This window comes from Boleophthalmus pectinirostris, unplaced genomic scaffold (assembly GCF_026225935.1).
Source record: "Boleophthalmus pectinirostris isolate CB_2022bp ecotype Guang Dong unplaced genomic scaffold, ASM2622593v1 HiC_scaffold_6, whole genome shotgun sequence".
NCBI classification, from domain to species: Eukaryota; Metazoa; Chordata; class Actinopteri; order Gobiiformes; family Gobiidae; genus Boleophthalmus; species Boleophthalmus pectinirostris.
Window position 1 is genome coordinate 27,920,596 of NW_026571447.1, and position 15,001 is coordinate 27,935,596.

General features: G+C 39.9%; 1 protein-coding gene across 3 annotated transcripts in view; it reads right to left on the reverse strand.

The window, feature by feature from the left end:
• si:dkey-246i14.3 (ephrin A4) overlaps positions 1 to 15,001 on the reverse strand; it is a 65,269-nt gene that overhangs the window by 17,860 nt on the left and 32,408 nt on the right. For all 3 annotated transcript variants that reach the window (XM_055164344.1, XM_020928061.2, XM_055164343.1), the window contains exon 2: positions 3,041 to 3,354. In XM_055164344.1, the coding sequence (XP_055020319.1) occupies positions 3,041 to 3,354 (314 nt within the window). The remainder of the gene's footprint in view (positions 1 to 3,040; positions 3,355 to 15,001) is intronic.

The following is a 15,001-nucleotide window of genomic DNA, read 5'->3' on the forward strand; positions in this document are numbered from 1 at the left end:
CTGTCACACCAATGAGCCCTTTTGTTTTGACCATTTAAAGTGCTCTGATTCCTTGTCTGGTCAAATTGTTTTCATTCTTGAGCCAACAAATCTGTCTCCACATTACAATCTCACATATCAGAGGACGCCAAGGTGCTTCCTGTTTTTCAAGAATCCAGTGTTTTGGAGGATCTCGGGGTGTTTTCGGGGCAGAGACAGTTCACAGTTTGTCCGTTTCTGGGAGAGGAGTTTAGCTGCGGCGCTCAGACTGTGCCAAACTAATGCCATTATCGCTCCTAATACTATTGTGAAGCGCTCCCTGGGCTAATACCATTATACTGTCTCCAATGCGCGGCCCTCATTCAAACCCTCACCCCGGGGAGACACACTGAGAACAACTTTACGCCTTATCTTTGAAGTGGACAAAACGCTTACAATCGGTGGGAGCCCGAAGTGGCCCGGACAAGAGCGGGTGAGAGGGGGGACATGGGGGGACAGAGGGGGGAGAGGACATTGTCGCTTTTCCCTGAAGCGTCCCGAGCTGCTACAATAGGTCCATATGTGTGTGTATGGAAGTGTTCTCTCATGTCAGTACAATGCGCCTTTGTCCCCCACAGCACAACAGTAATTTATGTAAAGAATCTTTCTCCTTTGTTGCTTTCACTTTCCTCCCTCCGGCCTGAACCAAGCACAGCCCTCCCCGTCTGCTCTACTGTTAGTCTGGACCCAGAGTTCTTGTATTTTCTGATGTATGTTATAATGTTTCCTCATCAAAAATATGTGCAAAGTTGTGTTTTGCTTCACTCACACATGTTTAACACACAAAACCTGCATATTTAGTTCTTCTATCAAACAGACAACACTCTGTTCCACCTTGTGATGTCATGGGAAATAGAGGAAGTGCTCCACTGTGTTCTCCAAACACCTTCACTGGAATTATTTGGATAATTTTAGCTGTAAAATTGAAAAGGGAGGTGTAAACTTGAAAACTACGGGATCATGATGCCATTACAAGGTGGAACAGAACATTCTGAGCTTTAGAGATGTAGATAGACTAATAATAAAGGGTTACTCAAACATGCGTGGATGAAACAAAATGCAACTCCACGTATAAATAAAATAAAAATCAGCCATACTGTCACAGCATAATGTATGTCACATGGGACTTGAATAAAATGTCTGAGGCACACTGATATAAGACAAAAATAAAAGCCCTTTATTGTCACAACTGAGACGTCAACATGTTTTGACCTATGAGTTCTTCACCAGGGCTAAAAGTGAGTCACAGACAACAGGTTTTCTTATTAAGAGGCATCACGAGAGAGGGTCAGCCATAGACCCTGCATAAATTATTTTTAAAAACTACTAGATGTTATTAGTTTGTTTTATAGTTCTAAATAATGCACAAAGAATTCAGCAAGAATGGCAGAAATCTAAACCATATGCCAAAAACTCAACCCTATCATTGATTAATTTAGTCATGCACAGGAATGAAGGTGAGATTAAAAGGATGATGCAAATTGTATTTCTTCAAAGGTGCACTCTTGTTGAGGGTATGCACCACATGCTTGTTTCTAAGGGGAATTACAGATGTTTTAATTGCTCAAAAACTAAAACAAAAATCTGCATGAAAGATCTTGCTGTGAGCAGGGTTGATCAATGTTATTTTTGCCAGCTCACAACACCTGGCATGACTTTTCAACTCCTGCAAAAAAGTTTGAGGAAAAACAAGTCACGCATTTTACAGCCCCCTCCTCCAGTCTGTTTCCTCTTCTCTCCAATTCTGAGGTGTAAAATAAATATGAGCACAACTGAAGGAACCGTGCTTGGAAAATATGCTGCCGACACGACCAAACAAACCTGGAAGATATCACATATACAATACAATGTGTGTTCAGAAAGTTTATAGACAGAAGGATTTGCATTTGACTGTATGTGTGCTTAGTGTATACATTGTAATGTATGTAGCCTTGCAGCAGTGTATAAACACAAAAGGGCAGTATTTTTAATATATAGTATAATTTTAAATAAGTCAAATAGAATCCGTGTATCTTTCGTTCATTCAGTTTTCAATAATTCAAAAATAAGAAAATGAAAAAAAAAAACACTTTTTTCTTCATTATTTATCTCCAAAACCAAAATGAACAAACAGGAAACGATTTGTTTTTTCGGTTTTGGATTTTGTGTTTAAGTCAATAATCATCATAATCATACGGACTAAACCAGGACTAAACCAGGACTAAACCAGGTCCGGAACCAGACCGGAACCAGATCAGGACTGAGACCAGAACTTTGACCGGGACCAGACCAGGACTGAGCCTGGGACCAGAACCAGGACTGAGACTGGGACTGAGACCAGAACTGAAGACTGGGACTAGACCAGAACTGAGACCAGGACTGAGACCAGTAACAGGACCAGGACTGAGACTGGGAACAGGAACAGGACTGAGACTGGCACTGAAACCGAGACCAAACCAGGACTGAGCTCAGGACTGAGGCCTGAATCATACCAGGACCAGACTGTAATTGAGACAGAGACTGAGATCAGGACCAGACCGGGACTGAGACCGGGACCAGACCAGGACCGTGACCACGACTGTGACCGGGACTGAGACTGGGAACAGACCAGGGCTGAAAACCGTTTAGTCCTGGTTTAGTCTTGTTTTAGTCCTGGTTCAGTCCTGGTTCAGTCCTGGTTCAGTCCGTATGTGGTGCAAAAGTCTGGCATCACAGTTTAAGTCACAGAAAAGGGAAACAGCTGTTATCTTTTTTTTTTTTTTTTTTTTCCCCATTATTTATTTAAACACGAAATCAAAAACTGAAAAAAAAAATGAATCGTTATCCTTTTTTTCATTGGTTTTGGAGACAAATAAAAATTAATTTTTGTTATTTTTATTTTAATATTGAAAAATTTATGAACGAATGATACACTGATTTTTTATCACTAACAGTCCAACTCTCTCATTGCTCCAGTTGGCTCTATGTTATTCCCAGTATCAAAATGACCCCACAGTCGTTAATGAGCCTCTCCCAGCCCCTCCGCTGGTGTACTTGTACTTACAGCTGTAGTAGTAGTGGTGTCCTGGCAGGAACTCAAAGCCCAGGGAGAAGGGCGTGAAGCGCTGGATCTTCTCTGAAAAGCGCACCGGTCCAAAGGGGGCGTACGGGGTATTGCACTCCCACCTCTTGATGGCCCCTCTAGTCTCCACGCAGCCCTGGAAAGATGGCTGCCCGATCAGGTACAGGGCCAGGGTCTCAGGCTGGTGCTGTTGCTGCTGCTGGGGGCCTCCTGTCTCCTGGTCGGGATAATGAGGGCAGTAGATGTCCAGGTAATCATTCAGGTTCACTTGGATGGTTAATTCCCCTGAGGTCAATCTGAAACACAGAGGGAATCCATTAGAATACATGAATCTCTTAATATACACCGATTTATATATGTGGCATTATTCAAACCGGAAGACTGGAATGCACAATGTCTTTGGAGCGGATGTGGATGTGGTCGGATTATTAACATATCCGTGAACAATAAGGCAATGATGGCAAATTCTATGATAGTTTTGCAAATGTCTTAAAAGTTGTAAACAAACATTTTTGAATATTTATAGATGTGATTCATCATAAAGATTTGCATTTGTGGGCAGCAGAATACAAAGAGAACTTGTCATGCTCTCACTTAACGGCCACAGCAAGTCAAGTGTGCTTTAAAAGTCCCATAAAAAAACGCAAAATGGACTCTTGTGAGCTTTAAGCCGTGTGAGAATGTCGTTACCTCACCAAAAACAGACCTGGACTTGTGTTTTGTTTCATTCGCATATGCTTGAGTAACTTTATTATTAGTCTGTCTACATCTCCAAAGCTCAAAATGCTCTGTTCCAGTTTTTAGCCACTTTTTACCTTTAGTTCAGTTCAGAGTTTAACAATTACAGGGCTCAACTTATCCAAATGATTCTAGTGACGGTGTATGGAGTTTAAAAACACAGTGGAGTGAGGTTTGTGTGTTAAACATGTGTGAATGAAACCAACATAACTTCAGAAAATAGCGTAATATGAGCCCGTTAAATGGTCTTACTTAGGGTTTTGCAATATTGACAAGAATTGTATGTATTTCTGTATATTTTTTACCACCCCATAACAATAATCACATTTTGCAATTTATTAGAACTGTGCTAAAACATGATGCAAATGTCTTGGTGATGTTCAAGATCAAAATAGGAATACAAAAGTGCAAACATGTCGCATTAAAACTGTGTTCAGGGGTGTAGTGGGTGTGGTACGCGGGGATATGCTGTCCACCCACTTCTCCCGACGTGAGATATAAAAAAGTAACAAAAATAAAATAGCTACAACTAAAATGTCAAACCGAGAGATATTGGCAATAATGAAAATAACCTGTATAACCTCATGATATCTGCAGTACTGTCCTATAGAGACCTGTGACTTGAGGGACCAGGTCTGATCCCAGGACTGAACCAGGACTAAACTAGGACTAAACCAGAAATGAACCAGGATTGAGTGTCGGGACAGGCCTGGAGGTGTGCCCGCGTAGAACGTTGGGTGACCACAGGCGAAAGGACCAGCGCAGAGCTCCACAGCCCACGGGACTAAACGCAGCCGCCACCCAATTGCGCTTTGTGGACACCCTGCTCCATGGGCTCTCACTCTCAAGTCCAAGATTAGTCCTAGTTTAGACCTGGTTTAGACCTGGTTTAGTCTTGATTTAGTCCTGGTTTAGTCCTACTTCAGTCCTGGTTTAGTCTTGGTTTAGTCCTGGTTTAGTCCTGGTTTAGATCTGGTTTAGACCTGGTTTAGTCCTAGTTCAGTGCTGAATAATCTTTGTTTAGTCCTGGTTTAGTCCTACTTCAGTCCTGGTTTAGTCCTGGGTTAGTCCTGGTTCAGTCTTGGTTCACTCCTGGTTTAGTCCTGGCTTAGACCTGGTTTAGACCTGGTTTAATTCTGATTTAGACCTGGTTTAGTCCTGGTTTTAATCCTGGTTTAGTCCTAGTTCAGTCCTGATTTAGACCTGGTTTAGACCTGGTTTAATCCTGGTTTAGACCTGGTTTAGTCCTGGTTTAGTCTTGGTTTAGACCTGGTTTAGTCCTGGTTTAGTCCTGGTTCAGACCTGGTTTAGTCCTGGTTCAGTCCTGGTTTAGTCCTGGTTCAGTCCTGGTTTAGTCCTGAGTTAGTCCTAGTTCAGTCCTGATTCAGTCCTGGTTTAGTCCTGGTTTGGTCCTGGTTCAGTCCTGGTTTGTTGTTGTTTAGGTTTGTTGTTGTTGTTTTTCATTAGATCTTGTGCAGTAGTTTTCTTATTATAGAATATACTTGATATTCTAAGTTTGCATTCCCCAAAACTAAAATATTGATATTATCTTGTAGATTCTGGTTGATTTCAATGTGACTGATGTCTCGCCTAAGGACACAATAACTTTCCACTACAGCCACTGCTTCCTCACTGTAGAACCTGCTATTCCCCAGCGGCCTCCTATTCAAATACTGAGCAGGCCCAACTCTGCTTTGCTCCTGAGATCAGACGGGAACTTAGAGTCTAACTTCAGTGCGGATTTGAGTATGCATGAACAGACAGGCCTTCAGACAAGCTTTAAGAAAGAAAATGACTCTGGACAGGACAACAGCGCTAGTTTAGTTTAGACACATCTTCAACTTGTAGAAAGAGGAGCTATGAAAACTAACAAGTGAAGAAGCGACTACAAGAGAGTAAAAACGAGGACAAAGTCAGGTACGCTTGTAAGAATCATAACAGTAAGAAAAATGGCAAGACGCTGACAGTGACGCAGGACAGGTCCCTTAGAATGACTCAAGAAAAATGAGCGGAGGAAATCAGGTTGAGGCCTAAAGACGAGACAAAAAAATAAAGTTAAAAAGTTGCAAGAGCAGGTGTAAAGTGCAGAAAAGAAAGTTTAAAAGTGTTTTAATTAGTGACCCCTGAGAGTCTGACGCCGACATGTGGAGAAGGGAAAGGAGAGGAGATTTAATTGGGCTCGTCCTGGTCTGAGAATGAAGAGAGGGGCAGGAGGGGGCCGGGGTTCAAGTCGGAAAGAAAGAGGAGGGACAGAAAGGTGACAGAAAAGAGGAGAGGAGGAAAAGAGAGGGCGAGGAGAAAGAGAGAGACACAGAGATGAAATGAGACATGGATAAGGAAACAGACAGGGAGAAAAGGAGGAGAGAGTTAAGAATTGAGATAACAGGGGGAGAGGTAATGAAGAGGAGGAGAGAAGAGGAGAAGAGGAAGAAGAAATAGAGAGAGAGAGAGCGATAGAGAGATAAGAGATGAACGAGGACATAGACAGGAGGAAAGAGAGAAGAGCTAGAGCAAAGAATAGAGAGAGAAGGAGAGGTAGAGAGGAGAGCAAAGGAGAGTGAATAAAGATAGGAAAGAGTATAAGGGACAAGAAAGAATAGAAAAAGACTGAAAGAAAGAAGGAAGAAGGGAGAGTAAGAGAAGAGAGAGAACAACAGCTGTGAGAGAAGAGGAAAAGCAGAAGGAAGGGGAGAAAGAATGAACTTCCTTTGAGTGAAAGATGAATTGAAAGAAAGTGGGAGAACAGAAAGAAAGAAGCGGGAGAGAGAAAGAGAAAAGAAAAAGAGAGAAAGGAGTGCTGCTGGGATTCAGTGGAGAGGAAAGAGGGGTGAGCAGAGGGGAAGAGGAGGCCGAGTGGTCTGAAGTTAAGTAGACAGACAGAAGACACAGAACAAAAGGGCTGGGAATTCATTTATATTTGAAGTAATATCTCCAAAGTTTAACATAACACCTGTCGCTTTTGGACACAGCAATATGTGTCAGCAAAACTTTTTAGACTTGAATTTTAATATATTGTTTTTACCACTAAAAAAGCTGAATTGCAGTGTCAGGGTAAAAGATAATAAGGACTATACCATAACTACACTACCAGTCAAAAGTTTTACAACACCACACTTTTTCCAGTTTTTTACTGTTTACTGTTTTGTTTGTTGACCAAAACGTATTCTAAACTTTTGATTCATGAAAGTGTCCACCTTTGGCAGATATAACAGCTGAACACACTCGTGGGTCGTTCTTTTTACAATAGAAATCAAATATTCTTCAGAAAGTTCTTCCCAAGTCTGTTGCAGAAGTTCTCATAAATGTGTGGCACTTGTAGATTGCTTGGCTTTTAGTTTTCTGTCCAGTTCATCCCAAACCAGCTCGATGGGGTATTTTCCGGACTATAAGTCGCTCCAGACTATAAGTTGCACCAGCCAAAAAATGTGCAATGAAGAAGAAATGTATTTTATAAAATCAGAGACCAGGAACCGATATTTCATCTTGAAAGGCGAGTTATAGTGATAACAACAGAATAGAGAACAACAGGCTGTTAACGTCACATATGAACAGTTCTTCAGATAAACTATAGCATAAACAACAGAACAGAACATGTTTACCAAACTCTCCATCTCACTCCAAACTAAATCACTAAATCCATTGAATTCTTCATCCTTGGTGTCACTTGTGAGCAACTCCGTGACTTCAGGAGGTAAACAGAGTGTCGCTTCCTCTTCAGCGTAGCTGTCGTCAGACTCAGCATCGGTTCCAGTTAGAATTATTCCAGCTTTTCTGAATCCCGACAGGATGGTTTCTGTTGTCACTAAAGTCCAGGCTTTGTCAGTGTATCCAGTGACTTCCAGGAAAGTTGCATGGTGCACCCTCCTGCTGGTCACAAGTTTCTCGCTCACTCCAAACTTTCTTTCTGCTGCTCGATTATCATTTTTGGCTGAATATTTCACTATTTGCAGCAGGACAGTGACTCTTTCTGCAGGAGACATGTGCAGTAGATCCAAGTGACAGTGGTACAGGAGTAATAGGGGTAGTAGATACTGACACACAAGTCTAGAGCGCCCTCCCAAGGCTGTCAGTGTGAAAATTTTAATATATAAGTCACACCGGAGTATAAGTCGCAGGAAACACCCAAACCATGAAAAAAATTGCGAGTTATAGTCTGAAAAATACGGTAAGTCTGGAGACTGTGCTGGACACTCCATGTTTTCAAGTTTATCATGTTGTTCTTTTGTCCTTAGTTAGTTTTGGCCGACCTTGGACTTGTGTTTTGTTATCTTTTATCTTTTTTTTTTTTTTTTTAAACTCTGGCTGTTCAGTTCTTACCACTGTACCATTTCAAGCTTTTCATTGGACTTACATGACTTAAATTGCAATAAATAACTGGAAACATTAGGGTGTTCTAAAACTTTTGAACTGTAGTGTATATTTTCCACTTTTTTCACCGTGTATGCAATTGACATAAAACACATCAAACTTTTATGTGGGCATTCCATTCTTATGTCATGTTTTGTCACATTGCATTTAATGTATATCACATTAAATGTCAAATATGCAGAAAAAAGCCCCTCTTAAAAGCAGAAAATGCTGGCAAAAACATATCAAAGTTTGGTTCAGCATTACAAATATGTGTTAATGCATTAGAAAAATCCTTGAAAGCAATTTAAGAGATATTTAGTATTCAAGAGGGCAAACATATGAAAATGCCAAGCCAGATAACAGCAAATATTCTCAAAATGCACATAATTTTAAACTGTGTAAAATTATAAACAACATTTTGGAGCGGTGAACTTAAATGCTCCAACAAGAAAAACATAAAGTAGTAGAAGGAGTGTGTGTGTGTACATGTGTGTGTGTGATAGGGGAACAAGGAGCACCCCAGCGGCAGGACTCTCCCCAGACGCTTCCCGCTCAATAGTCGCCGTGGTGAATTGTCGATCTATCAAGCGGACAGGACGCCATCGATCTTCACCTCCAGCGAGAGACACAACCACACCTGGATCAATTTTTGTGAAAACTGTGCTACGCCATGTCCGATTGCTCTATTACCTGCACCGGCTAATTACAGCTGAACAAAAGATGAAGATAGAGGGACAACAAAAGAAACCAAGATGGCCCAAATGGTTCTAATTCTCTTCTCTCTTCCTGCTGGTTCTTTCTGAGGATTCTTAAAGACAGGAGCAGTTAAGAAGTACTTCAAGTGCTTCAGTTTGACAATAGGCCTTTGCTACTACTGTTGTAACTATAGTGACATTTTAAGCTCCATTTTGATAGTAGGAAAAGGCTGGATACTGAATACAAGGGGCAGGTAATTTCCAAGAAAAAAAAATTTAAATCATGATTTTCCTGGAGCCCGATAATGATTCTCAGTACCGCAATTCATGTTTCTCAATATCTTTATAGAGTCTTTAAGAGGTCTCTAAAGTCACCTGCTGTTTCTGAAAGTTACTATGATCACAGTGATTGGTTGAATCCACCTGTCACTCACTCAGAGCAAGACGGACAATGACCAATAGGAGAAGTGGGCGGTGAAAGTCTTGCCCCAGTATATTAAAGGGACAGTCTGGAATTTTGGACATAGGACCTCATTTCCCAGAGCCAGAGTGTTGGAGACGTGTGGAGACACTTTTTTAAATATTCCATCCAGTTCTTGTATTTGCAGAGGTCGCTAGTGCTTACCCACTCCACAAAACACCCGAAGCAAAACTATTATAACACCAGACTGTCAATGTAAATATCTGTGTTGATAGAATAATGTTAGAAGTAAAACTAAACTTGCATTTGAAAGATTTATGTCTGAGCAGCAGCAGCAGCGAGTTGTACTTCCTGATAGAAATCTCGGCAGCGGCGGACTGATATATGAGAAAATAGTCCCTCAACACGTGATGATTCATGTGATGCAAAGGTTAGTTTTATTTCAAACATTATTCTATCAACACAGACATTTACATCAACAGCCTGACGTTATAATAGATTTCCTTCGGGTGCTTTGTGGAGTGGGTAAGACTGTTTTTAGTGGCAGGCTAACTATGGCCATTGACATGCACTAGCCTAGCACCAAGCGACCTCTGCAAATACAAGGACTGGATGGAATATTTATAAAAGTGTCTCCACACGTCTCCAACACGCTGGCTCACTAGGAAATGAGGTCCTATGTCCAGAATTCCAGACTGTCCCTTTAAAACTCCACTCTGGCTTCTGAAAGTTGTGAAAAGCAAAAAAGAAATACAGTAATATATATTTTGCTGAAAGAAATAAAAATTGGCCATACATAATTGTCCCAAAACAATATCGGCAGAGCTTATCGGCTATGGGTTGGGGTTTAATCACAATATGACCAAAATAGCAAATGGTCACACTATCACCCAGCCAGTTTTATACCATAAATATTAAAACACTCACATTAATTGCATATACTACTTCAGACCCTTCTCAGTAGTGATACTTCAAATGAGTATCTAGGTTCAAGAGTTGCTTCATTGAGTATCTAAGTATTGATTTTTTTTTTTTTTTTTTTGACAACCCTATAGCTTCAGCACATGTCATTCAGATCCTCTTCTGTCAGAGCGGCATACACCTGGTTTCTTCTCACAACTGTGTCTCACCAGGTCCGAGACATACCACGCCAAGCTGAGACTAGCACAGTGCAGTATATCAAAGCAGGGTCTGTGCCAAGTGGAGGACAGGGGGGAAGTATGATCATTGGCATTTTGACAGTTACTCAGAGCCAGTAAAAATGTTTCCTGACTGCTCCGCACTGATGCATTGGAATGATAGTTTTCCAGATAAAGGTTTGGTGATAAATGCTTTGAGAAGTCCAGGATTCATTCATAAACTATGTACCAGTACTGGTCCCAAGGTCAAGAGAGCAAGAAAGAGATGAATTATTGTATGTATGGTATAGCTATTAGGGTAAGGTTTTATAGCTATTACGTGTTGTAGGAGTTTACAGCTTGTCCAAGAAAGGGTGGAGGCAAAAGGCTGCAGACCAACTGGATGTCTTGAGACGGAAAAGTTTATTTACCAAAACTTCTGCAGCATTATGGTTGTCAAAAGTATTAAAAAAATCAAAAACTAAGCAAAACTAAAACTAGTATTGAAACTATTTGCATAATTTAACCAAGTATCGATACTGATTCCTGAACAGTTTCATCTTGAGTTTGATCAGAACTAGTGTAAGAGCACATTATGTAAAAAAACAAATACTACTATATTATTTTGTGTTGTCTGTCGGGATGTAACAATAACCGAAATATCGTGATATCGTGGACCATCACAATATATCGAATTACAAGTCTCTCTGCTTAAATTAAGAGTTATGGTGCAGCGATAGCTAAAAAAAAAAAACAGAGGGAACTACATAGACCATGATCCTTTGCTCCATTTTAGTGCAGACTACATGAAGAAATAACCGTTCTAAGCACTTTTAAGTCTTATTTCTTTGGATTAAGTCTTGTCAAGGCATTTTAAGAAGAAAAAAAGCATATTAGCCTCCACAAAATATCAATAAATGACAATAAATATCGTACTGTGAGATGTATATCGTGAAAATATCGCACAGAGAGATTTGGTTATGGATATTGTTACATCCCTAATCGTGAGCCTCCCCACCATATCATGAACTTTCATACAATATCGCAATAAATATCGTCCTGTGAGATTCATGCCGTGACGATATCATATTGTGAGACTTGGATATCATTACACCCCTAGTTGTCTGTATTGAAATCAAGTTTGAAATTTTAGTATTGTGGCTACACTAATAGATCAATATGACTAAATGTGGTTGTGTCTAGGATTAAACCTGCTGTAAACCTGATCTAAAGTCACAAATCAAAAGCAAGAAAACAGCACATTAAGTCTCATTCAAATAAATAAAAACATGAACTTCATCAGATCCTAGTACCAAGACTCTAACCAGACTGACAAGTATTTCTCAAGGACATGCAGTTTTAACGGTATTAACTTGAAGATTCCAAACTTCAATCCCAGTTCATTCTCTATTTGCCGATCATTCATTACTTTTGCATATCGCTTCTCTCCTTTCTCTCGTCGTATAGCCGGAAACTTTTCCTCTCCCCCCATACACCGGCAATTACACAACCATGTGCTCCACTCATGTCAAACTGTCAGCGTCTCTCTCTCGCTCTCTCTCCTCCTCTTCCGTCTCCTCTCCTTCCTCCTCCTCTCCTTCCTTTCCCTCTTCCTCAGCTCGGTGTAGACTTGCCCTAATTACACTCAGCATCCTAACCTCTTGACAATGACAGTGCAAGGGGATTATGGGAGCACGATGATGAGCGGCGGACAACCAATCTGAGCTGGAGATGCGCAGTGGAGTAAAACGCCATTGGTGCGTTCAAGGGGCGAGGTCAAAGTGCGCAGTCATGGGTGGGCGGAGCTTATTTGTGCATCAATACTTAAACACGACCCATCCCTCATGCTGTACCGTAGAGTGAAAGTGAACAGCCCGAAATGACGATAGCTGGATGAATTTATAATCTAATTTTACATTTAAAGTAACATACTGTAACTTTACTTTTGCGTATGCAGAACAGATTATCAGGTTTAAAATACTTGGTTCATTTTGCAGTTTCATTGCTTAAAAATGCAGTAATCTCTCCACAGATATGACCTTTTTCTTTCTTATCTTGTCTAGTGCCGTCATTTTCATTTACTGCTGTGGAACATTTCAGGTAGAGCAATAACATCTCCATGGAGACTAACAAGGGGCTCACACTCTACCAGAAAAGTTGCATAGTGAACCTTTAAGCATGAGAAAACTGCCTTAGAAGTTATTAAGCTTAGAAATCTACAGACACAAGAAAAACAGAAAGCTGTGATTTTATATTTTTTTCTTATGTCTCTATTTTATTTTTACGTGTACATTTACATTTATATAATTATGTCTTATTTTACACTTTTCTCTTGCTCTTTGTTGCTACTTACTTAAAATGTATTATTAACATTTATATTTTTGCTCTTTGTTATTATATTATATTGTGATGTGTGAGCTACTGTGTTCATATAATTTCCCTTGTGGATCAATAAAGTTTTCTAAGTCTAAGTCTAGTTCATTTAAAACAGTTTGCTGTAGTCCAAAGTTATTCCTCACTTAACTTCTTTTCTGCATTCTGAAGATAATTAGAATTTACTGTGATGAGTTTATAAGCACTTTTCACAATTCTCACAAGAGACCAGAGCAAAGTTTTGCAGTGATGGTAGAGTTAACAACAACTAGCATGCCAAAGCGCACTTCTTGATCATCAAACAATAATATATTTCTTAATTAGGTTCAGGCAGCACACAGTGGACTTATTTTGACCTCAAGAGCTGCTTATACAATATATCTGTACTGGAGATAGTTAAATTTTGTTTAAATACATGGGGAAAAAACATTTGGATAAGCCCTGAAAATATCAATCTCTACTACAAGACTACCACTTCATGACATCACAAAGTAGAAACAGAGCATTTTGAGCTTTGGAGATGTAGACCAGGGGTGGTGCTATCATTAGACAAAAGTGGGCAGCTGCCAAGGGCCCCCAAACCTGGAGGGGCCCCCAACCAGTTGCCCTTAGTGCCACTAATGGCCAAGGCCTCAGAGCAATTAGATTTTCTCTCAATATGATATTAAATGGGAGTAGTTTACTTTTAAACAATAATCATAAGAAAAAATAACAATCATATGTAATAAACAAAACAAAAATGCAATTGTACAAGCAAAAAATAAAACTACCTTGAGTTAGTTATGGTTATCTAGTAGGCGACCTAACTAATAAGACAAGTTTCCAATCCACCATAATTCAAATAAATAGAGATGTGCATGTCTCAAGAACAATGGGGAAAAACAGACAACAAATATATAAAAAAAAAAAACGGTGCCCCAACCTCAAGTTTGCCAATGGCCCCCAAATTGCCAACTCCTCCACTGATGTAGACAAACTAATAATAAAAGATTACTCAAACACTATAAACAAAACACAACTCCAGTTCTGTTTTTGAGAAGGTAACAACATCATAACATGGCTTAAAGCTCACATTAGTCAATTTTACATAATATGGGACCTTTAAGTGTTGCTTCAGAAGTTGAGCTATTATCCTTATTACGAGAAATCAGATTCAAAATTGGACAGCTAACGCGTCCATGCAAATGAACCCCAAAATATCCTACTACCACATGTATCCCTGAGTGGAGATAATGAATGCAGGGCTTTGACTGTGGCGCAGACCTTTGATCCTTTAATATGAAAGAATAATTAAAGGAGCAACAATCCCTCACAGCTAAGGGAATACAAATACACACGACTACTACGCATACAGAGTACTACCTCGAATACAAAACGCTTCACTACGCTACATATGCTAATCATGCTATAGTATTCATCCCAGTGGAAATAGATATAGGGTTGTTCAAATTGTGGGTAACCAGGGCAGAGTAAAGGACAATTATCCAATCAGGAAACAAGGGTAATGTATGTACGCATATGATTGGAGATTTAGTGGTTTCATGTAGAGGGTCTTTGATGCCGTGGTGGAATGTGGGAGAATTATCCAGGATTAAAAGAGCTTTTGTTTTACATATGAGTGAATAGCCATGTTTCATAGGGATCAGAATGACTATTTTGACCACAGAGCAGGGCTGTTATAGGCGGCATCAAACTATAATCCATACGTCTAGACAAAACAGCGAGAGATGATGAATTAACAGAAGAAGTTCAAAGTTCAAGTGCAAACCAGGGACAGGGCTCGTAGGCAATCCAACAATAATGGCGATTCCTGAGCATTAGGTTTACAATTTAATCAACATAACATAAGGCCGTGGGTGACATGATGGTAAAGTAAGTCATTTTTTATTTTGCTATATTGTATTATCCTTTTTCTGTATTCTACCAGGAACAAAAGACCTTTAGATTCACTTGACCTTTAAGCAAAAATCCCCAACAATGTAAAAAGGAAGACAACTTAATCTTACTTGTAGTTTATTAGTTTTCTTACAGATGATTGTAAAAGGATTATAAGCGTACAATTCTTCAAACTCACATTAAGTTTATTTATTAGAAATGTGCGCATGCAAGAAAATGCAATGACTTCTGATTTAGGCCTCTGCAATGTGTCATCCTCAAGAGTGTAATCCAGACACCACTGTCCTGTGTGAGTGACAGGTGGCTTCAGCCAATCACAGTGAAGTGTGAACTTTCAGAAGAAGCATACGAC